Genomic DNA, 26,655 nt, shown 5'->3' with positions numbered 1-26,655 from the left:
TCATTTGTTGTTAGGAGGGCAAAGTCCTTTCCCTGTTTGATAGGGACAATTTGCAAATCAAATTGAAGGTCACTGAGAATCACCAACACAAATGGGAATTGGAAGGTTGGTTGTGGGAAAACACACTGAACTAGTACTTGTGATGGGCTCAACAGTCCTCTACCCAGTTTTTACTTAATACCACAATGTATGCTAGGTTCTGGGATAGGTACCCAAAGGCACTGCCATTCTGTGGGACATTAAGCACAGCTGCCACAAAGTGATAGCTGTGGAGCATGTGTGAACTATGGCGATTCATAGTGGCAGGTCACAGGCAAAACAGGTCAGGGATCCATGAGCCACACTGTACTGCTGGCTCAATCACATTCTTTTGTTAACATGTATGTGTACTGAGTTGGGGTTGTCTCTACATTGTTTCTAATACAAGAACACTGCCAATGACCCTCGTTACAGATGAAGAGACAGTTCTCAAGGGCATTTGCCATGTTGTTATATTGCAGAGCAAGGTCTCAAATTTACATCTGACTGGCTTCAAAGTTCATCTTCCAAACATCCACCCTGGTGTCCCTTCCTTAATGATATGTCTGGTTAGAAAATACTTGGCAAATGATTTGTGTGTGTGTACGGTGGAACTAACTTGGTCCATGGAGTGGCTTGGGGGAAGGGCTGGTCAGTGAAGCCCCTAAAATAATATACAAAAATATATCCAGTTTTTAAAAAAGATCTCTCCTAAAGAGATTTATGGCTCTTCCAAAAGGTAAGATCCACTATATGAGAGAAATTTTGTACTTTTCTGGAAACGATCCTAAAAAGAGAAACAAAGATAATACTAGCTATTTTGTGCCAAATTAAAGATAAGAAAGCTCAGGTCTGCCCCAGAATATACATTTTTTCCTTTCACTTTGGATATAAAGAAATCATCCTATATAATAAAGAGGTAATATGCGAATTGACCATCACACCCTCACAGGATGGCTGCCTATGACCAGGCCGGCAGGGGGGCAGTTGGGGGCAACCAGGCCGGTGGGGGGGGCAGTTAGGGGTGACCAGGCCGGCAGGGGGGGCAATAAGAGGCAACCAGGCCAGCAGGTGGGCAGTTGGGGGCAACCAGGCTGGCAGGGGGGGCAGTTGGGGGCAACCAGGCCAGCAGGGGGGCAGTTGGGGGTGATTAGGCTGGCAGGGGGGGCAGTGAGGGGTGAGTAGGCCAGCAGGGGGGGGCAGTTGGGAGAGACCAAACAACTGAACAAGCAGGCTGCATGGGGCGACCAGGCCGGCAGGGGGGCCGTGAGGGGCGACAAGGTTGGCAGGGGGGGCGGCTGGGGGTGACCAGGCCAGCAGGGGGGCAGTTGGGGGCAACCAGGCTGGCAGGGGGGGCAGTTAGAGGTGACCAGGTCGGCAGAGGAGGGCAGTTGGGGGGGACCAGGCCAGCAGAGGAGGGGCTGTGGGGGGGACCAGGCTGGCAGGGGGAGCAGTAAGAGGCAACCAGGCCGGTGGGGGGGCAGTTAGGGGCAACCAGGCAGGCAGGCAGGTGAACAATTAGGAGCCAGAGGTCCAGGAGAGGGATGTCTGACTGCTGGTTTAGGCCTGAACCCCAGGATCAGGCCTAAACCAGCAGTCGGACATCCCCCGAGGGTCCCAGATTGGAGAGGGTGCAGGCTGGGCTGAAGGGACCCTCCCCCACCATGCACGAATTTCGTGCACCGTGCCTCTAGTCTTATACTTGGTAAAATGCTCAAATGAGCTAAGCTTTACGTAGTCTTCCATGAGGGGGAAGGCCACCCAGAATGTGTGTGGGTAATCTAGCAACCATGTAGAGCTAATTTTTCTAATATTTTTCTATGCAAAAGAGCTCCAGCTCCTATATGACCACTTTCTTGCAATGGATTTCAAGTCCACACCCTTTTTTAAGGCAGTGGAACATTTCTTTTAAACATGTTCTTACACTGAACCTCAACATATAAAACAGCCCTAGGTGGAGCTTCTGTGGTTGATATAGGAACAGGGGCTCACTCATAACCTCCCCTTCTCCCCTCCCAACCTACAGATGCCAAAGAAGCAGCCTTCACTCCTTCAGTCCAAATTCTGCATTCGTCAGGTAGTCTTCAATTGAACACTGTGCCCACAGTCTGTCTGCTTTCAAGAGGAGGGTGGAGTCCATAAAACTAGGTTTCAAAGCAGATATTTTTTTCTTTAGTAACCAGGGGTGGGGACATTAGTCATAGACACAGTGGGAGAAAAAGGAAATGTTTTATTTAGATAAATTAAAATGGTTGTATTACTAATATGAAATAAGCAAAGTTCAAATCAAGCCATGGAAACCTTGAATTCACTCCCCAAACAGAACCAAAACTGCTTATACATTACCAAAATAGCTCCACTAAAGCAGAGTAGATTGACATTTCTTAATGTGAAAAAACAAGGTAGGTTAGGTTCATATAACAAACAATACACGCTCTATAAAGTCTCAGGAATACCCAAATGTGTTCTGGTTTGGATACGAAAGCAGGGACTGCATCTAGCTGGTGTTGGTAAGCAAGCCAATGAGGTGTGTAGCAAATGAAAGCTGTCACTAAAAACAACTCAATAGCAGGCCATTATGAGTATGAGCCCATCACAGCCAGAATCTTCAACTGTGACCGGCAAGACCAGCGGGGGCGCTGACAGTGTTCTGTCCAGCAACATAAAGTAGGAAACGCCAATGGTAGGGACAGTAGCCAGTAGGTGAAGAGTGTCTGTTCTTCAGTTTTGCTGTTTGAGGCACATTCCTAAGTGCCAGGCCCCTCTCTGCCCTTAAGACAACATCACAGTCATCTCTAAGCTGATTCTCTCTTCTTTTGGTTCTTTTCTTCCTACAAAACACTTTTGCCCTTTAATTAAACATTATATCAGATAGTACAAGACAAAAAAAGGACCAAGAAGCAGTGCTCTGGGTAACTTGGGAAAGGCAGCATTAGGAGCTGCCAGAGTGGAAAGGTCCAAGTAACTGAAACCAAAACCAAAACCCAACTCACCACTACTGTTGACCTTCCTTTCAGAGCTTAGAGGTGGCAGGTGAGGCTTGATTATAGTTTAAGACAATTTACAAATAAAAATGCCAAATAAATACTGAACAATAGGTTTCTGAGGCTCTTCTTAGGCCAATGAATCTGCTCAACTTAGAACAAAGGAGTTCAAGGTGCCCTAGTTCTGCCTGGGAGATAGGGCACTTCCCCAGGCTGTGTGACAAGGGTAGTCTCAAGTCTGAGAGGGTAGCAGGAACACCTCTGCCAAACTGGGTAGGGGGAGAGGATGGTACTATATACCGGGCTCAGGGATGATGCTAGCCAGACACACTTGAGGTAAGAACGGATGATAAACTAAACTAAACTAAACTAAACTAAACTAAAAAATGACTCATCCATGATAGCTCTCTGATGCAAAAGAAAAGTACATACAACAAAGAGTTAAGGTGTCCTCAAAGTATATGCCTATGAATAAGAATTTGAAACTAAAAAGGACAAGCTACATTACCCCCAAGTATATTTCATATAAATCAGTTCTCAAAAAAATACCTTCCAGGTAGACATACTATTTATGGTACAGTATATACAAATATAGCAGAATAATTCAATTTATTGCTAGAGTGTTATTTGGTTGTTAAAAAATCCATCAGGGTATATATATTAAAAAAGGGGGGTGGGCATGGAAGGCAGCCAGAAGAGTACTCTTCGAGTTACCCAAAGTGCTAATTTTATATTATATTTTAACCTTTCCAAGAAAGTGAAATAGCTCCGATGGGCAAGGAAAAATATATATATATATTTTTTAAAGAAAGAGAAGCATAAGCCGTATGAGGTAAGCAGACACATTCATGGGAAAAGACTTCATCTTGCTTTAACTAAATTTTAATATTTCTAGAAAAAAAAAATCAAGGTTAGCCTACACCAAGCTGAATATCATATAAAGAAAAAGCAAAACAAAACCAGCCCTTAAATAGTTAAGGATGTTTGGCTGCATCCATGGCTAACTGGGCAACTTGGACAAAATAAAAATGGAAATGAGCTCCACTAAAGAAGTTGGTCCACGAAAGCTTCTCTAGTTTCTCCCTGACGTGGCCTACAGCACAGTTAAGTTTTGCAAAGTTTTTTCCTTTTGTGTTGTTCAGAGACTCCTTCTAAGAACAACACAGCACAGATAGCATGGAGGTATAATTCCTTTCAGTTCAAGGTCCTGTAGTACCAGGCTATAGAAGTATTTAAAGGGAAAAGTATTGCACTTGCTTGCATTAGATCTGAAAACACTTGGTACCATCATGTAAAGCCCAATGTTCCAGGTCTGTCTGCTATGTTTGGCATCCTCTGGACATAAAACTTCCAGCTACTTCTGACCTGATAACCATGAAGAAACTTAGTATGTTCACAACTTTTATGGCCTTATCCCCCAGAGGAACATATTAGGTTCTTGGTTGGCCCCCATGCAAAATCTCAGAGTTTCCTGGGTCAGAATTAGAGGCACAGCTCTCCTCTAAAGCTCCTGGGCAGCCAGGCTGAGCCAGTGGCCAGGGACTTCAGCCCTGCCATTCAGAACGGAGAAAGTATCAGAGGTGGAAGTCAGCCACAGCTTAAAGATAGACTAGAGTGCGTGTGTGATAATCCTGCTCACTCAGGGAGGGAAATATAGCTCCCGACTGGATAACATTTTATGTTCATAAACCCTGAAGTAGGATAAAAAATAATAAAAATGCCAAGAATACTTCTCTGGTTCACAGGTTGGAATTAGCTAAGGGGACAGAAACAAAGAGATAGATCTTACTTTCCTGCACCTGGAGGCTACGCTGTCCCCAGTATCTACTCCCTAAATATATTCCTCCGGCCACCAGACCAAACCCCATGGCAGCACCTAAAGGAGATGCCTGAAGGAGACATGGGCCTAGTTTTAGTCGCTACCAGATCCAATTAGCGATTTTTGACAAGCCATTTGTTCACGTCCTGTTTCAAACCATTCCTCTAACTTCCCACAAAATATGCAGAACTCTTCTTTCATTTTAAATATTTATAAACAGGAAAAGCCTATCTTTTAAAGGAAAGACATTTTTCTGAGTCTGAATAAAGTGCAGCTAATTTAAGGCAAATTTATGTGAAATATAAAAGGTGGCTTATTCTCACTATATATACATTTTCTAGTTCTAAAAGATAAGGTCTCCTTCCCTCAAAAAAGGAAAGAGAAAGAAAAAGGGCTTGACTTTTATTCTGGCAATTTTAGAATTAAGATCTTACTGGTTTCAGGAAATCATAGATTTCTGAATATCATAAGTAAAATGGTCTTTCTTAAAAAAATAACTTTTATATAGCTTTTTCAAACAAGTTAAAAGGTTGCAATGTGTCTGCTACAATAGTTTGGAGGATTGGAGGACTGATAGATAAATAGAAGGGTTGTTTTTGTTATGTGAGTAGATATTAGGTAGCCCAGGGTATATATCCGTTTCTAAATATGCCCAATGAGGCTAGACACCTACAGCTGCTCTTAGCTCCAGGAATGAGTATCTTCCATCTCCATCAGCATCAAACTCTCTCAAACTCTCTGGTGCTGGCATAGTAGAGCCTAAGGAGTTCCAAATTTCCTGGTAGGTCAGCTCCCCATCCATGTCCTGGCCAGTCTTGTGGAATAAATCCTGAAGATCTGTTTAAAAAATTGCAAAAAGTGTGTATGTCTATAAATATAGCTAAATTTAGTTAACAGTTTAAAAAATAGCCTCAACTGAACGTAAAGCACTAAAAGAAAGCTACTTTGCAGACTCTGATTCCAAAAGGTAAAGTATAAGATATCACTAAATCAGAAAGACTAATTCTTTCTTGATCCTTGAGAGAAATACTGTATGGCACTATCCTCCCAAAATAGAAGCAGTGATAGATAATCAGAGGAGAATAAAATAGACTGGCCTTTTCTCTGTCCAGGGCCTTCCTTTAGGAATTTTCAGATTTTATACTTCTGTTGAAGGGGTGAAAAGGACTAAAGAGGCTTAAACAGCTAATTGTCAGGAGCTGAGCTTGTAAAATAGACTCTGGCATTTTGTCAGTTAAACAGTTATGATGTGACCCAGCAATTACATTCCTAGGTATATATTCAAGAGAAATGAAAACATATGTCTACACAAAAACTTGTATACAAATGTCCATAGCTACATTATTCCTAAGAGCCAAAAAGTAGAAACAACCCAAATGGCAATCAATTGATGAATGGGAATACTTTATGTATTCATACAATGAAATATTATTCAGTTATGCAGAGGAATGAAATACTGTTACATGCTGAACCATGGATGAACCATGGATGAACCTTGACAACATTATGCTAAATGAAAGGAATATAATGCAAGAAAAAAGTATATATAAGGTCATATATTGTATGATTCCATTTATATGTGAAATATACAAAACAGGCAAATCCAAACAGACAGTGGTTGAGAGATTAGTTGTCAGGGGCTGGGGGAAGGGGATAAAGGGAATGACTGTTGAATGGGTACAGGGTTTCTTTTTGGGATGATAAAAATGTTCTAGAATTAGTGTGATGGCTGCACAAATTTGTAAATATATTAAAAAAAACACACTGAATTATACATTTTAAAAGAGTGAATAATATGGTATGTGAATTATTTCTCAACTAAAAACAACCAGAGGACTATACAGGGTGGGGCAAAAGTAGGTTTACAGTTGTTTGTATGGCAAATCTATAATAATAAAAGCATAATATTCTAGTTAGACCGGACGTCCTTCTGGATGACCTTCTGGAGGAAGCTGGCGCTACAAGGAAGCCTGGGTCCCAGGTGCCTGCTGGCGGCCAGAGGGAAGCCTGGGTTCTGGGTGCCAGAGGGAAGCCGGAGCCGGCAGCCGGTGGAAGGAAGGCCTAATATTGCACAAATTTTGTGCATTGGGCCTCTAGTACAATAATAAAGAATAATACAACAACAAACTCTGTGTCATGTACTCACAAATATAAATCTGTTTTTACCCCCTCTGTATATCTCTTCAAAGCTACATCTATTCCAGCTAAGAGAGAGAGCAATAATACCAGTTGATTTTTTTTTTTAATTAAAAAAAAAATCCTCACCTGAGTGAGGGTATTTTTTTCATTGATTTCTAGAGAGAATGGAAGGGAGGAGGTATGGGGGAAGAAAGAGAAAAACATTGATGTGAGATAGATGCATTGATTGGTTGCCTCCTGCATGCGCCCTGACCCCGGGTAGGGGATTGAACCTGCAACTCAGGTACATGCCCTTGACCAGGAATCAAACCCCTGACCCTCTGGTGCACAAACTGATACTCTAACCACTGAACCATGCTGGCCAGGGCTATATCTTCTTTTTTATTTCTAAGATATTATTTGAGCCAATAGGATTGGAGAATTTCTATCAACAGTTTCTTCTCGTATTTTCTCAAGGACCCCATAATGAACACTTATTTAATTAATAAATAATTTAAAATTATTTTTTTAATTTAATGTTTGCATTTTATTTTGAAAATTACCAATGACATATCTTCGTGCTCATTGATTCTTTCCTCAGCTATGTCCAAAGTATTACATATGTCTCCTTTTTCCCCCATTGACCTCTCTCTGGCTGCTCCCACCCCCCAGAACATGCCCTCACCCTCCTCCCCCACTGTCTGTGTCCACTGGTTATGCTTATATGCATGCATACAAATCCTTTGGTTGATCTCTTACTCACACCCCCTTCCCTGTCTTCCCTCTGAGGCTTGACGGTCTGTTCAATGCTTTTATGTCTCTGGATCTATTTTTGTTCATCAGTTAATGTTGTTCATTATATTCCATAAATGAGTGAGATCATGTGATATTTATCTTTCTCCAACTGCTTATTTCACTTAGCATGCTCCCCATGTCCATCTATGCTATTACAAATGTAAGAGTTCTTTCTTTTTTATAGCAGTGTAGTATTTCATTGAGTAAACGTACCACAGTTTTCTAATCCACTCATCTGTTGATGGGCACTTAAGCTGTTTCCAAATAGGAGGGCCAATTATTTACATAACATTTAAAAAGGACTTGAGCCCTGGCCGGTGTTGCTCAATGGTGAGAGCATTGGCCTGTACACCAAAAGGTCTTGGGTTCCTAGTCAGGGGAATGTGCCTGGATTGCAGGTTTGAACCCCAGCCCCTGGCCAGGACAGCGGCAGAAGGCAATCAATCGATGTACCTCTCTCACATTGATGTTTCTCTCTCTCTTTCTGTCCCCACTCCCCCTTCCCTTCCACTCTCTCTGAAAAGCAATGGGAAAAATATCCTTGGGTAAGGATTAACAAAAAAATGAAATAAAAAAGACTTGGACTTGATTATGCCCCTACTGAATGACTTAGTAGATTTAGTCTCTACTATCAGAAGATAGTCAATGAGGCTTATGTTTCTTTAAAAATCTTCCTAAATTCCTTTCCTTTCTTTATTTATTCAACTTCACACTTAGATTCAATAGGCCTCCGGCTCTTTGGTACTTAAGAAGAATAGTAATAATTTGAAGGGGAGAAACAGTTGCAGTTCAAGGTCTAGTCCTTCAAGGAGTTGTAGACAAGGTTCTGAATAAGGGCCTAGTTTTACTCTTAAGATAGTCTTAGCAAAGCAGCTAAATAAAAGTCTTGAAAGCTAGAAAAGCAGGTGGGATGCTTGTTCTCAATGCCTGCCACCAAGTGGCCAGCTGAAAAATGTTTTATTGTGTGTGTACTAGTATATGAAGCATAAGTTAATAAAATGTGCTATGCACTTGGTAGAAGTACTTAAATAAAAATCTAATTGCTGTTCCAGATCATTTCAAAAGTGTAGTCATTCAAAAGTATGTAAAAATCTATGTTAGGTACAAATGTTAAGAAGGCTTGTTTTTAATCTGCTCTTAACAGACTTTCAACTCCATTCATTCTCATCAATTCTTAAAGTAATAATGGAGAGTAGGAGGAGGCAACTTGTATTGCCAATAAACACAACTTAACATTCTCCTGTCTCCCCAGAAAACAGAAAAAAAAAAAATTGCAATGGGAAAAAAAAATAATTGCATTTAAATGGCAAAATAAATTTAGGTCTTCTATGCTTCAACTGTAGCCTGTAGATAACTCATTCACTTAACAAATATTCATGTGTTCCAGCCACTATGCTAAGGGCTAGGAGTGAAGTTAAATTTTATGTCTCCCGAGGAAATTACAACAGAGTGGTAGGTACTAAACAGAAGAGGTCATACACAAAAGGAACCTTATCTGGTCCTGGGAGGTACGGAAATGATCCCTGGTGGAATGGTATCTAAACTGAGGTGAGGAGCCAGGCAAAGGCAATGGACAGGAATGGGGTGATTTTTCCAGGCTATTAGCAAATGCAAAATCAGGAGACCCAAACATCACGATGAGGGACAGAATATACACTGTTGAGAGCAAGGTAAAGATACTTTTCTGTGAATCATATCCTTTTTACTAATCTTACTGATTTTCAGCTAAAGGACTCCTCATTTTTGGAGGCCCTGACAAATAGGGTCAACTTTTATTTTTCTAATCTTACAGTATTTATTATGTTTTCTTGTTTGCCTTCTCCACTAGACTTTTATATCTGTGAGGAATGTGAGACTATCTTATACTGTATTGTTATTGCTTAGCACTGGGTATAATTAGGTACTCAATGAATGAATGAAAACTCTAAAAACATTACTAGAGAGATAATATAGTGCATTGGTTAAGAGTGTAAACTTTGGTGTCAGACTGACTTGGTATGAATTTTGCCTCAATTATTTGCTGTGTGGACTTAGGCAGTTTCCCTATTAGTAAAATGAGTATCATACATGAATATTTATGTTCTCTGGATTGTTAATCAGGATTATGAAATACAAATGCATATCAAATATTGGTCCAGAATTATATATAATTCTTTTTCTTGCAAGTTAAAAAAATTAGAAATTTATAACTTTGAACTTTCCCATATCACTCCATGGTATAAAAATTTACCTTTGATGCTAGCAATTCCTGGTAGGGAGACAGATCTTAGCTGGGCTGTTTTCTCAATGTCATCTCCAGGAGATTGTGGAAATTCTGATGGCTTTGATGTGAAACTCTGTACTTGCTCTGTAACAAATACACATCATTTTAGTTATTAGCAAGTCTGACACCAAGTTAAACCAGCAATGAAGGTCATCTCTTAGGATAATTGCATATATACTTAATTTAAGAGAAATTGTGACAAAAAGACAACCTAATGAATGAAAGAAGATACATCTAGTAAGGGGTTAATATCCAAAATTTATAAAGACGTTATACAACTTAACACCAAAAAAACTAACAATCTAATTAAAAAATGGGTAGAGGGCCTTAATAGACACTTTTCCAAAGAGGACATATAGATGGCCAATAGACATATGAAAAGATGCTCAATATCACTAATCACCAGAGAAATGCAAATTAAAATCACAATGAGATATCACCTCACACCTATCAGAATGGCTATCATCAATAAATCAACAAAAAACAAGTATTGGTAAGGATGTGGGGAAAAGGAAACCTTGTGCATTGTTGGTGGAAATGCAGACTGCTGTAGCCATTATGGAAAACAGTATGGAGATTCCTCAAGAAATTAAAAATGGGCCCAGCAATTCCACGTCTAGGTATATATCCAAAGAAACCCAAAACACTAATTTGAGAAGATATACGCACCCCTATGTTCATTGCAGTGTTACTTATAATAGCCAAGATATGGAAGCAACCCAAGTGCCCATCAATACAGGATTGGATAAAAAAGTTGTGGTACATATATACAATGAAATATTACTAGGCCATAAAAATAATGAAATCTAGTAATGTCGCAGATGGACCTAGAGCAGAGATTTTCAACTGGTGTGCTGCAAAAAAATTTTAAAACATGCAATATCTGACCATTTAGTGAGGGGCACTGATCTCTTCTCCCTTAGACTGTAAAATAAAAAAAATGACAACAGCCAATGCAATAATAGCTGTCTGGTGTGAATGCCCTGTTTGAACCATGAACATGTAGGTCATGTACTAGTAATAGTGTTGCACTTTACTGGTCACATCGCATAATAAGGTTGATTAGTTAATTATTGGTACCAGAAATCCTTATATACAAGTATAGGCACCCAGTTTTTTAAAAAGTCACTTTGGAGCAAAAAGAATAGGTAACTATTATTATTATTATTATTGGTAAATAAATAAAAATTATATCTATTTTTTGGTCAGATTGGCAAAAAATATATTTTTTTGTTGTGCTGCAGAATTTTAGTAATTAGTTTATGTGTGCTATGAAATGAAAATGGTTGAAAAATCATTGACGTAGAGGGTATTATGCTGTGAAATAAGTCAGGCATAGGAAGAGAAATATATGATTACACTTATATGCGAAATCTAAAGAACAAAGTAAATGAACAAAGAAGAAACAGTCTCATAGATACAGAAAACAAACAGATGATTGCCAGAGGAGAGGGGGGTTGGAAAGCTGGGTGAAAAAGGTGAAGGGATTAAGAGGTACAAATTGGTAATTACAAAAACAGTCAGGGAATATAAGTTCAGCGTAGGGAATATAGTCAATAATCCTATCTAATAAAAGAGTAATATGCAAATAACCATTACTCTGCTATACCCACAAGCCACATCCACCAGCCAATCAGGAGTGAGTATGCAAATTAACCCAACCAATATGGCTGTGGCCATGGAGCGAGCAGGAGGCTTGGGTTTCCCAGGCAATGGAGGAAGCCAAGCTTTCCGCACACCCTGGCCAGCCCAGGCCTCCACTCAAGGCTACGAAGTTTCAATCATAGAAGATAAATAAATCCCAACAAAAATGGCTGCGGCCATGGAGCAAGCAGGAGGCTTGGCTCTGCTCAAGGCTACGAAGTTTCAATTATAGAAGATAAATAAATCCCAGATGCCAGGGCCTCCACTTGGGTCACCAGGGGGCGTGGCCGGCCTGCTAACCACCACAGGCCCCTTGCCCAGGCCGCCCCATGTCCCAAGGAAACCCCCACCCTGATCAGGGACACCCTTCAGAGCAAACCAGCTGGCCCCCACCCATGCACCAGGCCTCTATCCTATCTATCCCTCCTATCTAATAAAAGAATAATAGGCAAATTGACCATCACTCCAACACACAAAATGGCTGCCCCCATGTGGTCAAAGATGGCCGCCACAAGATGGCCAGCAGGGGAGGGCAGTTGGGAGGGACCAGGCCTGCAAGGGAGGGCAGTTTGGGGCGATCAAGCCTGCAGGGGAGGGCAGTTAGGGGTGACCAGGCTGGTAGAGGAGGGAAGTTGGGGACGACCGGGCCTGCAGGGAAGGGCAGTTGGGAGGGACCCAGGCCTGCAGGGGAGAGCAGTTGGGGGAGACCAGGCCTGCAGGGGAGGGCAGTTAGGGGTGACCAGGCTGGCAGGGGAGCAGTTAGGCATCAATCAGGCTGGCAGGGGAGTGGTTAGGGGGTGATCAGGCTGGCAGGCAGAAGTGGTTAGGGGCGATCAGGAAGGCAGGCAGGCGAGCAGTTGGGAGCCAGCAGTCCTCGACTGTGAGAGGGATGTCTGACTGCCCGTTTAGATCCCAGATTGGAGAGGGTGCAGGCTGGGCTAAGGGACACCCCCCACACCCGTGCAAGAATTTTGTGCACTGGGCCTCTAGTATTGTAATAACTATGTATAGTGCCAGGTGGGTACTTGAAATATATGTAAATTACATGGTTGTCTAACCACTATGCTGTACATCTGAAATTAATATAGCATGGAATGTCAACTCTAATTGAAAAAAAAAAGAGAGAATTAAATAGCATAGTGACTGAATGAGTTAAAGGCATAGACTGAATATGTTTAGGGCTAAGTGAAGATCAATCAATATTATACATTAAGGTTTGAAACTGTGGTCTCTGGTGTGGCTCAGTAGGACCTGTGGTCTCACCACAAGATTGTATAGCACCAGTACATGTTTAAGATGTTAAGAGTTTAAGCTGCAAGTGAGAACAGCATTGGATATTTGATATCCTGAGAGCTGTGCTATGAGCTGATCAGGGGTATATGCTACCAGACCAGCTGGTGCTGAAAGAATGCTACCATACAGTTGTGTAGCAGACTGCTAGGACAAGACCTCCCACTGTAGTCTGTATCCCACCCAAAAGAGAATAGAGAGGTTGTATTGCTTTCTCAAAAATAAAAAATACTTCTGGGGAGTAGGGGTCAAAGCCAACATAGTCCAATGCCTTAGGATTATGTTCTCCTAGAGCTTAAACCAGTGGAGGTTGATATATCTGCCAATATTGACTAGGTATGTCCCTATCTAAAGCCAAGGGCCTTTCCAATTCAATGATCCCATCATTTGTTAATGGTATTTCAGAAGGACTAATAATTATTTTAAAGTAAATTTTATGCACTTAAAAATTGAAAAGACTTCCATAAACATTTAGCTGCTTTAATACATGCTATGACAGTAATGTTTTTTTGCCTATAATTGGATGCAGACAGCATGGAGAAGTCTATTTCCAGCTAAACATTACCCTTCTTCCCTTAATAGACTGGAGTACAAATCATGTACCAAATGGGCTTTTGCTAAATGAAAGGAAAGTGTATCAGCTTCATCTCGGTGCGCTCAGGCATCATTCACTGGGTTCGATCAGTCCTGCTGGAACACCTTTCCACTCCATGTGGGAGGCAAGCTGCTCAAGCCTGCGTGAAATATTCAGAAGCCAGCCTTGAATATCTCACCTTCATGGGTGGTCTCTGGAGGACTGTTGCTCTCAGGCTTGTTGGAGAGAGCACTGATCAGCTGTAGTTTCTCCCTTACCTTGGATACCTGAGAATCTGAACTATCTTCTTTCTGTCCAAAACAAAGATCACAGAGGTTTAACACGGAAGCAAGACTTCATTTGATTCTTTATTATATTCCCAACGCCTATTTAGCATGTAGTGCTTGACCCCCAGGAGGTTCCCTATCAGTACAGGCAATGAAGGAATGAATCAACAAATACTAGAGATATCTTCGGTACTCAGTGTTGATGAGGGCCTAGCTGGATTTGAGCCTAGACCATTAAGGGAACATTATGCTAGAGATGATCTGATTCACTGTGAACATTTGGCTGATGGGGGAAGGCATGCCTGTGTCAGCAGTAAAGGAAATGCCCCCTTGCTCAGGTGCCTCTACGACACCTATTTCCTAAATGAGTAGCATATTGGTTTCTAGGAATGATTTCACACTAACTAAATAATTTTCCTGAATATATTACTTCACCTTGTGACTGGACCACTTTAGGTAGAGTTTTATGCTCTTATCACATTAAAAAAAAGCAACCAAACCACAAATATTCCCCTGATCTTCCTTCTCTCCCCGCATGGTGATCATTCAACTGGTGGCAGGAACGGTTAGGAACACGAAGAAGAAGCTCTAATACTTCTAATTCAAAGTCTTATTTATATCTTTTTAAAAAGCTTTTTACCTTATACCCTGCCTCCTCTCCAGGATGATCTAAAGTGGCGTATAAAAATAAATTTAATTATAAAAGGAGAGAAGTCTGGTTTCTATGAGGCCTGTTTCTAACTGCTTAGGCTAGGGTGAAAGGTCCTGATCTTGTGCTTAATTAGAATATCAACTCATTACATGTTTGTTTTATTCAATACTAGAAGCCCAGTGCACGAAATTCGTGCATGGGGGTGGGGGGGGTGGGGGGTGTGTCCCTCAGCCTAGCCTGCACCCTCTCCAATCTGGGACATCCCTCTCACAATCCAGGACTGCTGGCTCCCAACTGCTCGCCTGCCTGCCTTCCTGATTGCCCCTAACCACTTCTGCCTGCCAGCCTGATCACCCCCTAACCACACCCCTGCCAGCCTGATTGATGCCTAACTGTTCCCCTGCCAGCCTGATTGCCCCTAACTGCCCGCCCCTGCAGGCCTGGTCACCCCTAACTGCCCTCGCCTGCAGGCCTGGTCACCCCTAACTGCCCTCCCCTGCCAGCCTGGTCGCCCCCAACTACCCTCCCCTGCAGGCCTGGTCCACCCCAACTGCCCTCCCCTGCCGACCCGGTCACCCCTAACTGCCCTCCCCTGCCAGCCTCATTGCCCCTAACTGCTTTCCCCTGCTGGTCTGGTCTCCCCCCAACCCCCGCCCCAACTGCCCTCCCTGCAGGCCTGGTCACTCCTAAGTCCCTGTCCTGCAGGCCTGGGTCCCCCCCAACTGCCCTTTCCTGCAGGCTTGATTGCCCCCAACTGCCCTCCCTTGCAGGCCTGGTCCCTCCCAACTGCCCTCCCCTGCTGGCCTGATCGCCCACAACTGGCCTCCCTTGCAGACTTGGTCCCTCCCAACTGCCCTCCCCTGCAGGCCATCTTGTGATGGCCATCTTGTGTCCACATGGAGGCAGCCATCTTTGACCACATGGGAGCAGCCATCTTGTGTGTTAGAGTGACAGTCAATTTGCATATTACTCTTTTATTAGATAGGATATATTTACTTATTTCTCTGCTACCTTTATTTCTACACTGTTAGTATATAGATCACTCTTCGTTTATTTAGGAAGCTAATATATGGACATATATAACTAAAACTAGGTCCTAACTGCTTGAAGAATTTATGCTAAGAGAAATGGCATGTGGTTAGGATGCTTGGATGAGGCAGCACAAAGGGACTCACATATTGAGATGACAATTAAAAAACACAAAGGATCTAAAAGTAAAGCCAATAAATTTAGGCAAAAATGTGTACTAGCTGTGTTTTATTCTGATACCCTGAGACTTTCTTTCCTGGGATACCAGAGTATATCACAGATTGCTTTTCTTGTAAATATGTCTGGGATGAATAATAAAACAGAAAGGTACAAGGTGAAGGGAACTGGCTGAGGCTTAAATGGATTATATAAATTCTGAGACTGCAATCTATATGTATAAAAGGCTAATATTCAAAGTGTCCCGTCGGGAGTTTGACCAGGAGACCAGGAGTTCAATTGCTCGCTATGACGTGCGCTGACCACCTGGGGGTGGCGCGGAACATAGCGGGTGATAAGTGGCAGCGGCGGTGGGGTGCTGAGGGAGTGAGGGAAGGAGGAGGTGTGGAGGCAGGGAGGTGGGGAACCTGATTGGCCCTGATTGCTGGCCAGGCCTAGGGACCCACCCGTGCATGAATTTCGTGCACCAGGCCTCTAGTTTAAAAATAATTTTTAGGTTAGACACTTTTTTAAAATTATCTAAGCCATTGTTCCCCACCATTAGTACATTTAACTTCCTGTCTTAGCTTAAAAGTCATTTCCTTAGAAAAGCCTTCCTCATCTCTGCTAATGCCCTCATCATATCCTATATTTTTTCTGTCTAGCATTTATTACACTCATGATTAATTATCTGTTCAATTATGTGTTAATGATTTTCTGACTGATGGACTTTGAGCTCCACCAGAAGAGGGGTCATGTGTCTATCCTGCTCAGAATGGCCATCCCAGCTCCTAGCAGAGTGCTTGGCACAGGGCAGGTGCCTGATCAACTCTTCACTTACTCAATATACTAATTGTCTTGAAGTTTTAGCAAATTAGACTAGAGTGTTCCTTTTGAGAAAGCAGCAGCAGTTCAAAAGCACAAAGATGCAGATGCATTTATCTTTATGTCAGAGTAAGCTTCCTGTTATTTACCTTTATGCTTTGGGTTTTTAATGTATCTATTCTGCTGGTCACCTGATGCAAAGACTCTCTTTTCAGAGTGGCAGCTCTATCACCTATCTTAAAGGGTAAAAAGAACAAGAGAAGATTAAAGGCAAACATTAAAACTTACACAATATCTAGCACTTTTTAAGCAATTTGGTCAAACTTATTTTAAAAATCTCAGAACACTTTCAGCGGAAATACCAGAAGGAGAATGAGAGAAGAGGGGGAGAAAGTCCACCAAGATACAAAACTGAAAATGGTGCTTAGTCTAGCTGATTCATTCAAACTTTAAAACTTTGAATTATAAAAAGTGAGAGAACTTTAACCTAGAAGCATGCTGAGATATTAGTGGAAGAAGCAGTAAGACAGATCCTACTATTAACAATTTCCTGTTCTGGAGAAAAAATAAAGTGGGGAGGAGAAGAACAGTAGGGAAAGTTTGGGATGGTAAGTTTTCAATAAGCCTCAAAAACCTTGGAGGCCTTTTACTCATCAAATCATCCAAAATTCCTAGCCCCTGCTTAGTTTAGCAGAGTTCAAATGCAAGGCTCCCTTTTACAGTAAGGCTCCTTTAATCTTTGCAGATTTGTAGTCAATTACACACCCCTGTAAAACAGAAGAGGGACAGGTCTTACTCCACCCTCCAAGCCAAGTCGAGGCAACCTGCCAACACTCCACTATGAGCCAGTTCAAACACTGCTTTCTATGTGCCAGAGTTTGACTTTATTTGTGGGCTTTCTTCTAGCTTTGGTGGTTACTTAAATTCACAGTATAATTTCCTGTATTTGGTTTCCATTTCTTTATATATGCCTATATCTTTGCTGTATGAAATCTTTAAAGGTGAGACTTGCAACTATTAAAAAAACAATCCACATGGATCCCAGCACAAGGTATGTGAGGAAAGTTGATTAAAGAACCACACAATAACATGAAAACCAGTAAACCACATGGTTGGCTAGCATTGGTGACTTAGTAGGTCATCTAGTTTCCTCACATGTAAAATGAGAAGCTGGACTCAATGACCTCTTAAATTGAGGAGCTGGTCAGTTCTGATCTGTTTTAAATGGCTTTCCTGACCTTATATGCAAAAGTATATGTGCAGATGGAACAGGGTAAATCTGAAAGCCAAGTTCTGGCTTAGTGAAATGGCAAAAGATTCTTCAGTTATTGCCACTGACATTGCTCCTACCCTTAACAACTTAAAAAAGATCAAGAAGACCTCACTTAGAAATATGTGCCAGAGCTTCCCTACCAGATGGGTCACTTGTAACATAATAGGAGGCTTGTTATCTCAGCCAACAACTTGTGGTGAGCCCTGGCAAGCAACTAAACCTCTCTACATCTCTCTTCCTAATTAGGACCAATACCGCCTGTGCCACACACATCACAGAGCTAGTGTAGGATTAGAGGAGATAAGGATTAAGGATTAAATATGATACAAATGTGTAGCCTCTCAAATATGCTAGAAGACTGTGTCTGAAAAGGTGGTGGAATGTCAGCCACGTACAGACAAAAGACATTGCGACACAGACACGTCACAAAAGATCTGAAAAGATTTATGATGCTGATGGACAGGTTTGCTTGCTTTTTTATCTTGCTCATAGCAACCAAATCTCTTTCTACCAAGTCGACTCTCTGGGTAAGATTACTGACAGTTTCATTCATCCCCTCAAATTTAAGATCATTCTGCCTCTTGTACCCCACTAGGGCACTGTTTACCTCCTCTAAAGAGTTGTGGAGGTACAGGATATTCTGGAGTGGAAATAAATTAAGTTGTGGAATCCAGCTAAAGATGTATGCTAGACAAGCAGGCCAGCAGCACTGAACAACCATTATTATGTCAAGTTACGGAAGTAAACTCCTTTTCCTTGTTTAGCCAGGGGTGGGCAAACGTTTTGACTCGAGGGCCACAATGGGTTCTTAAACTGGACCAGAGGGCCGGAACAAAAGCATGGATGGAGTGTTTGTGTGAACTAATATAAATTCAAAGTAAAGGAGCGGAGCGGGGAGAGCAAGAGAACCAGATAGAACAGCCGGATCCAGCCTGCGGGCCGTAGTTTGCCCACGGCCGGTTTAGACCATTGATCGTCTGTCTCTGCTTTGTCCCTCTACTCTAAATCGCTCTCAGTTTACTCCCTCTGGAATTGTTCGGCCTCAGCTAGACAGGAGGGGGAAAGAGAAGAGGACTACCTACATGATTCACTCTCTGGTCCCAGGAAGCTGAGAGGTTGGGAATTGATTTCCCAATGTTTACCTCACCTGCTGGCAGGAAAGCTTGCTGGCTTATTAACTAAAACATCCATTTACCTAATTTGTCAGAACAAAACTACCTTAGGAACAATACCAATTACTGAATTGGCTCATGTAGCAAAACTATAACAAGTAGTGCATTATTTAGTACAAGATTCAATTATTTTATTGACATCCTTTAGTTACTGATTACTACTTAAATAGAAATGATGACTATAGGTTTTAAAGGGCATTAGACTCAGGACAGGAATTCTTCTTAGTGAAGATTTCCTTTATTTTCTTCAATGTGATCCTAAACTCAATATCCTTTTTCCTCCTTGTTTTAGTCTTTAGAGAATCTTAACTTTTTAAGGATATGCTTTTTAATATTATTAGAATTTACTGTGACTCAAAATAGCCATCCCTAGGAGTTAATCTGCTATCCATCCAGCTTTAACTTGCTCAGATTGCTGTTTTTCATAAAGAGTTTCAGGATACTCTGGTCATTCTATGTCTTTCAGTCTTTCAAGATGTGAAAATAAACTTACTCCACTGATTGACATGCAGGGAAAAAAGCAGACTGCTAAACAAGAGATAGGACAGCATCTTGGATCCCTATCCAAGCCCTCTCTGGTCAGCTCTCACACAGGCACAAATATGCACGAGATGCCAGCTGAGGAACTACAACACTAAGCACAAACTACTCTGCTGCTCCAGAGTCTACTGTGGTCACAGGGAGGTAAGCCAGAGACAAAAAGTACCTGTTTCACATTCTCGCTGTGGGGTTTATTGTCAAGTTCTGATGGAGCTGAAGGTGATGGAATAATCTGGTCGCTTCTACTGATCTCCTTCACAGAGTACTGATTCTGTTAACAGGAATGGAGGTTAGTACAGGCCAGTGGTCGGCAAACCGCGGCTCGCGAGCTGCTGTTTGCCACTCTGTTGATTAATGAGTTTGCCGACCATTGGTATAGGCAATAAGTAATTACTAAGCCTTCTTAGCCACTGGGATGATCTCAGAACATTTAGCTTCTCACTGGGGCTTCCACAGATTCATCAACATGGGGGACAGATCTAGGAATGAGTGGAGAAGCTAGGGAGCTTTTGTACACCTTGAATAGTCCCAATTTCAAGTACATATAACTCATCTCCACAGCATGACAGCAGAGGTTGTGCTCTCCTTTTCAGCCTTCATAGATCCTGAATGGAGCTGAGTACCCATTAGGAGATGAACTCAGGCCTCTGAATAACTGCAGATAGCTTACATCTGCACAGTGTGGAGAGACATTTGAAAACAACCCCTGAGCACTGCAGGGGTTGTTTGTTTCACTTATCTGTTACTGTGTAACAAATCATCCCTAAATTTTGTGGCTTAAAACAACTATAATTTATTATTTCTCAGGATTCTGTGGGTTATCTAGGCTCAGCAGGGTGGGGGTGTTCTGTTTCACATGTTGTAGGCTGAGGTCACACATATGGCTGCATTCTATTGGGAGCATGAACATCCAAGATGGCCTTTCATTCTCTGGAGCCCCCTTCACTTGGCCTCTTATCATTCCCTAGTCTAAGAGCCCTGCCAAATTCTGGGCCCACAGAACAGTGAGAAATAATAAAGCGCTGACTTAAGCCCTAAGTTGTGGCGTGATTAGTTATGTAGCAATCAACAATGGAGAGACTTCCCTACTTTCCTTTCATTCTTTTCCATTTTCCTTCCTCCCATTCCATCCTCAGCTGTCTTATTTCGGTATCTCCTGCAGCACATTTGCAAAAGACTGAGGCTCTTAATTCTATCCACCTTAACTGCTTAATTTACAGATTGTAAAAATAACAATAAACACTGCTTACTGTATTTTTTTTAAAGGTGTATAGTAGGGTCTGTTTAGACAAATGGAAAGTGGGTATCTCTACTATTACTACTCAGAAAAGGGGAGGCAGAGTGCTGACTTTCTGTAGTGCTTGTAGATTTCCTTACCAGGTCACTCTGTAGTAACTCCATGGCTTTCTTGTGTTCGTCCACAGTTTTCTGTATTGCCTCCACAGCAAGATGGACACTGTTTAAAGTATTGCCAATGGAAGCTACACTCTGAACATAAACATGTAGTAAGGTTAGTGTTTTTTCCTTTTTAAAAATTTGTATTAGTTTTATTAAAATGTACCTGATATACAATAACTGCACATGTTCAAAATGTAACTTTTGACATACATACACCTGTGCAAGTATTAACACAATCAAGATAATACACATCCATCACCCCCAAGTTATCCCTGTCCCTAGGCAACCACTGATGTACTTTCTATCACTACATATCAATTTGCATTTTCTAAATTTCATAGAAAGAACCCTAACCGGTTTGGCTCAGTGGATAGTGTTGGCTTGCGGACTGACGGGTCCCAGGTTCGATTCCAGTCAAGGGCATGTACCTTGGTTGTGGGCACATCCCCAATAGGGGGTGTGCAAGAGGCAGCTGATTGATGTTTCTCTCTCTCATTGATGTTTCTCTCTATCCCTCTCCCTTCCTCTCTGTAAAAAATCAATAAAAATATATTTAGAAAAAAAATTTTAAAAATAAATTTCATAGAAAGAGATGCAGTGAGTAAGTACTTTTTAAAAAATATGACTTCTTTCAATTAGTACAATTATTTTAAAACTTATCTATGTTGTGGCTACTCAGCATGTAGCCGGGTAGCATTCTGTTGTATGGATACATTGTAGTTCATTTCCCTGTTGATGGGCATTTAGGTTGTTTTCAGTGTTTGGCTATTACACATAAAGCTGTAATAAACATTCGTGTCCATGTCTTTATGTGGGCATATGCTTATAATCACAATACCTAGAAGGTGAATGGCGGATCATATGGTAGATGTATACTTAATTTTTAAAAAAACTGCCAAACTGTATTCTAAAATGGTTATACCATTTTATATTCCTACTAGCAGTGTATGAAAATTCCAGTTACTCCATACCCTCAACACTGGTATCAGCAGTTTTCAATTTTAGCCATTCTAATGGGAGTGTACATATCATTGATTTCATTTTACATTAAACACCAATAAATGGAGGTCAGTGTTTTTAATTATTTCAAATATCTTCAAACTATGAATTTCATGTGGCTTATACTGACACAATTAACAGGAAAAAATCTATATATATAAAAGCCAAAGCGATCTCACGACCAGACAACCAACCGGTCGCTATGATGCACAATGACCACCAGGGGGCAGACACTCAATGCAGGAGCCACCCCCTGGTGGTCAGTGCACTCCCACAGCAGCAGTGCAGCTCAGCTCAGCTGACAGACAGTTGCCAGACACTGGACTCATGCTGGTGAGTACAGCTGCAGCGGGGTGCCTCTCCCGGGAACACTTCCCCTGTGCACCTCAGCAGCAGCGGCTGCAGCGGCAGGCACAGCGGGGTTGGGATGAGCACGAGTGGCGCAGAGCCCTGGGCTCCTCTGCCACTTCACGCACTGCTTCATGCTGTGCCGGATCTATACGGACAGCGGGCTGGGGCCCGACAATCTGGCGGGTAAGGACGGGCTGCGCAGCTTGGAGTCCACTGATGCCCGCAGGCCATGCCGAGGGACCCCACTGGTGTACGAATCTGTACACCGGGCCTCTAGTATATATGTAAACAAAAGCAATTTTATCAATTTAAAGGACTTTTCCTAGAGGAAAACCAAATCTTTCCTTTAAGAAACCCACTAGCTTATAGATTTGGGACCCACAGATAAGATTCTCCCACAAACTGCCTCTACCAAGCCCTGCTGTAGGCAGGCAGATGGCCAGAGCTCACACTGTAGATTGCCATGGAGTTTGGAGCAAATGATGGCTTTTGAGTGAAAATGAGTGGAACCATTTCTGGCTTTGGGAAAACCAGCATTGCAGAGATGAAGTAAAAATTCCACTTGACATTATTTGTTCTTTTTTTACTTTAGAATCCCATTGGCAACTACTGAGGAGAGTTAGCTATGAGCAGTGGCTTATTTTGCTTTCATTAGCCTAAGGAGCCCAAGTGGACTGGGAACTTGGGAACATGACTCAGAAGCCATCTTATTAAAAAGCCCTGTCCTAAGGGAACACTCAAAAGAATGTTACTATTTGATGGGTCTTGATCTTTTATTAAGATAGACTGACAACTTTATGATATCACATTAGTATTTTTAACCAAGCTCTTTTATATTACGCTGCTAGCCAAGAATCCAAGAGAACAAAAGATGACATTTTCAACATTAAAAAAATTTATATGAGTATACTGAGGTTAGGTATTTGAGATGATCTACCACTTCAAAACGGAGCTACTTGTAACAGAAGTAGTGTCTGACATTATTAACACATAAATTTGCAAAGAGACAACACCACACATTGGGTAGAGTCTCTGAGCTGGGATGTTATCTATGCAAGCTCTGTTGTTACAGACTCCTAACTGACTGGATGTATGATCCCAGGAGGATGCAAGAAGATAGTAAGCTCTTGTTTGGTATTCTCGGTAACTGCAAAGTGCCTGGCTCACACTGGAAGAAGCTCCACAAATGTTTACTGAATTAATGAATGCAAAAATAAACCAGTTTCCTTCACTAATGCAAGACTGCCAGAGTCGCTTTTGTGCTAAAGGCTACAGAGGCCTATCTTTTTCCCACTTGGCACTTGGGAACAATGGCAAGAAGTATTTGGCCTCACCAAAGTTGTCCCTACTTTTGTATTTAAAGTTATAAACAGATGACATTATTGGACAAATAGCAAACTATGGAGACCGAGCTCACAAGTGGAGTGGCTATAAAATGGCAAGTTTTGTTTCTGTTTTTGGCTTAGGAAGTTCTCCTTTGTGGAGATAATTTATATATTTATAGAGCCTGGCATGTAATCAAAGTTATCACACACTAAATTTGAAAAGTTAAAAACTAGATTTGACTCCCTTGCTCCAGAATCCCTTCTTATATTTCCTGCTGCAGGAGCTGATGTTGCTTGTGTTCCAAGTAGGCCCCTTCTTCTTCCTACCCACTCTCCCCACCCAGCTCTAAAGATCCCTATGTATTACCCATCTGCTTGGTCACTGCCTCCTGCTCTAGGCCTGAATCTTAGGGATCAAAAAAACAGACATTCCAAATTACTGTTTGCCTAAGGCATATATGGAGTAAATTGCCTAGAGCAGGGGTGGGAAACATCCTGCCCTTGGGCCATATAAGCCCCAAGAAATCATTTGGTCTGGCTTTGCCAAGGCATTACGGGTGAGTTAATTAGACATCTGACCAAATATAGTAGGCTAATTTTTAGGTTGACAATTTTGTATGGCCCTCAAATGATGTTATAAATATCCAAATAGCCCTTGGCAGAAAAAAAGGTTTCCCATCCCTGGCTTAGAGGATGTGCACCGTTACCTTTATAAAACAACATACATTATTTACCAAAATGCTTTTTACCATTTTTATTCCCAGCAGGAGTTTCCTTTGCTCTACATCCTTGCTAACACTTATCGCATCCTGAATTTTAAATGAAGAATTTTAATTCTTCAAATTATCTTTTTCTAAAAAATAAACGGTAATATAAAAGTTAATAATTTAGAACAACTCTCATATACCACTGGTCTGCTTTCATGAAGACAAAGTGGATGATGAATCAAAAAGACAAATGAGAAAAAAGAACCCATATATGTTAACATAAGAGTCCCAGCATAGCAATCCTGGGACTTGGAGAACCAAATAAAAAGGTGCAAAGCCACATAAACCAGAGCTAAAGTCACCTGTTGCAAATTAAACGCCCAACTAACCAGATCAAAAGAGATACTTTAAAATCTTTAGGACACAGTGATATGCTCTATTACTGCCCTCCTGGAACAGGTGATTTCAAATGCCAGGTTTTCAAAGAAAATGTCTAAGCTAGAATTACAGCAGTTGGTTAATCTCAGTGCCTATACATACTACTTACCTTCTGAAGTCCCTCTACAGTAGCAGGCAGACTAATTAAATCTGCTGCTGATTTAACGTTGGCTTTGAGGTGGTTTACTGCAGAATTCAACAGAGAAATCTGAAAGGAAGAGGAACAAACAATGAAAACAGAATTTGCACAGTGGATTCTTCCTTCACAGACTCTACATTTGATGCTGATGTCAAGGCACCCTTCGATTTTATGCACTTCTATAATCCAGACATTATACCTTATTCAGCTCATTCTTGAATAGAGTGGAGATCGGGGAGGCAGCGATAATACCCCTTTTTTCCCTGTCCAATTTAAACACTGTGCCAAAGAGAGAAAGGCAATTATTCTTTACCCTAACTCCTGGCAGCTACAAAATGTAAAAATCTTAAATTACCCAAAAGATGATTGCAACAGTGATTACAACACAATTGTTCAACAAAAGGACAGAAAGAAAGCTAATGATCAAAGACCCCTGAAGGATTTCATTTTGGTAAAAAAATAAAAACTTAGTTATTTACTGAACTTTTGTTCCTGCCCAAGTGGGAACATATAAAGTAAAAGCCCATCATCACAAAATACAGTCTACAGGAACTGTACCCTGCCAACTTGAACAGCACTTTCAACTACTTGGGGATTTAGTTTTGGTTTAACAATGTGATTAATATTTCAAACTCAATAGCTCAACCAAAGCACTACTTTGTACCCCGAAGGTTCTCAATAAATACCCAGTGACTTTCGGACTGATGCACTGAATGTATTAAAATAGGAATTGAATCAAAATAAAATGTCTTCCCTTTTACTATTAGGGGTATAATTCTACACAGCTGGACTTCTCTCTTATATGGGGGCTGGGGGAACCTGTATAATACTCAATTTCAGGCTGCATAGATCATATTCTAACAACGTTGCAGTGTGGCTGAAACATTCTTGGAAGACTCCTGGTTCCATACTGCTTTCCTATCCCAAATGCTAGAATGAGGACACAAATCTACCAATAGCATTATATTCAGAGGGCCTCACAGAATAGCCACTAAAGTTTCTGGGCACTTATTCCATAAAAACAAAGTAAACCTGATCCCCTACTCTTTCCTTCAACAAATGTTTGGCATCTCCATGTCAGGTTCTGCTGCAGGCACTGTGGAGATAGTGGCAAACAAGACCATGAAGTTTTGCTTTCATGGAGCACCCATCATAGTAGGTGAGAGAAAAACAAAGAAGGAAAGTATCAGATAATAAGTACTATGCAAAGAAATTAAGCAGAACTCCGGGAGTGAGCAGCAGTGTGCTCTGAACAAGGAGTCCAGTGAGGAGCCTGGGAACTTAGGTTCTCTTTTTCTTTCCCTTTAGGAGGAAAATGTTCAGGGACACCAAGCTACTTTCCATTCATTCATTACTGCAATAAATATTTCTTGAGCCCTATTTTATACCAGGTGTCAGTGATCTTTTGGAGTTTACATTTTAGTGCAAGGAGACAGGCAATGTTATATGAGTGGGATGTGCTAGGAAAAAATGAAAATAAGGTAACTTGATGAGTGACTGGGTAACGACTTTAGATTGTATGATTAGAAAAAGCCTGTATAAAGAGATGGCATTTAAACAGATCTAAATAATAAGAAGGAATTAATCAGACATAAATTGAATGAAGTGCATTTGAGGGTAGAGGGAACTGCTGGGATAAAGGCCCCAGTGCAGGAAAGAGCTTGGCATATCTGAAGAACAGAAAAAAGGCTGGCGGCAGAAGCACAAAATATGAGTGAGAAAGGGGGAGGGAAGGTAGAGGTGGAGGCAGGGAGGTAGAGGGTCTACCCCTCTATGGAAGGGAAGTAACATTAAATAAATAATTAAGTACTAAATGTGATAATAAAGTTCTAAGAAAAGAACATCAGTGCGGGCTGAAC

The 26,655-nt window shown here is 41.4% G+C and overlaps 1 protein-coding gene across 2 annotated transcripts in view; it reads right to left on the bottom strand.

The window, feature by feature from the left end:
• Window positions 1-2,233: 2,233 nt before the first annotated feature.
• EFCAB14 (EF-hand calcium binding domain 14) overlaps window positions 2,234-26,655 on the bottom strand; it is a 41,002-nt gene continuing 16,580 nt past the window's right edge. Inside the window, exons 4-10 of one of the 2 annotated variants that reach the window (XM_080658264.1) lie at window positions 24,767-24,865; window positions 20,817-20,927; window positions 19,606-19,710; window positions 16,604-16,690; window positions 13,705-13,816; window positions 9,965-10,081; window positions 2,234-5,658 (exon numbers count right to left, since the gene is read on the bottom strand). In XM_080658264.1, coding sequence (XP_080514390.1) covers window positions 5,483-5,658; window positions 9,965-10,081; window positions 13,705-13,816; window positions 16,604-16,690; window positions 19,606-19,710; window positions 20,817-20,927; window positions 24,767-24,865 — 807 coding nt within the window. In that variant the 3' untranslated portion in view covers window positions 2,234-5,482. The remainder of the gene's footprint in view (window positions 5,659-9,964; window positions 10,082-13,704; window positions 13,817-16,603; window positions 16,691-19,605; window positions 19,711-20,816; window positions 20,928-24,766; window positions 24,866-26,655) is intronic. The other variant, XM_080658265.1, reaches the window with a different exon arrangement.

This window comes from Plecotus auritus (genome assembly GCF_963455305.1).
Source record: "Plecotus auritus genome assembly, chromosome: 2".
NCBI lineage: Eukaryota > Metazoa > Chordata > Mammalia > Chiroptera > Vespertilionidae > Plecotus > Plecotus auritus.
Note: the sequence above shows the minus strand (reverse complement) of the source record. Positions and strands in the feature narration are given on the sequence as shown.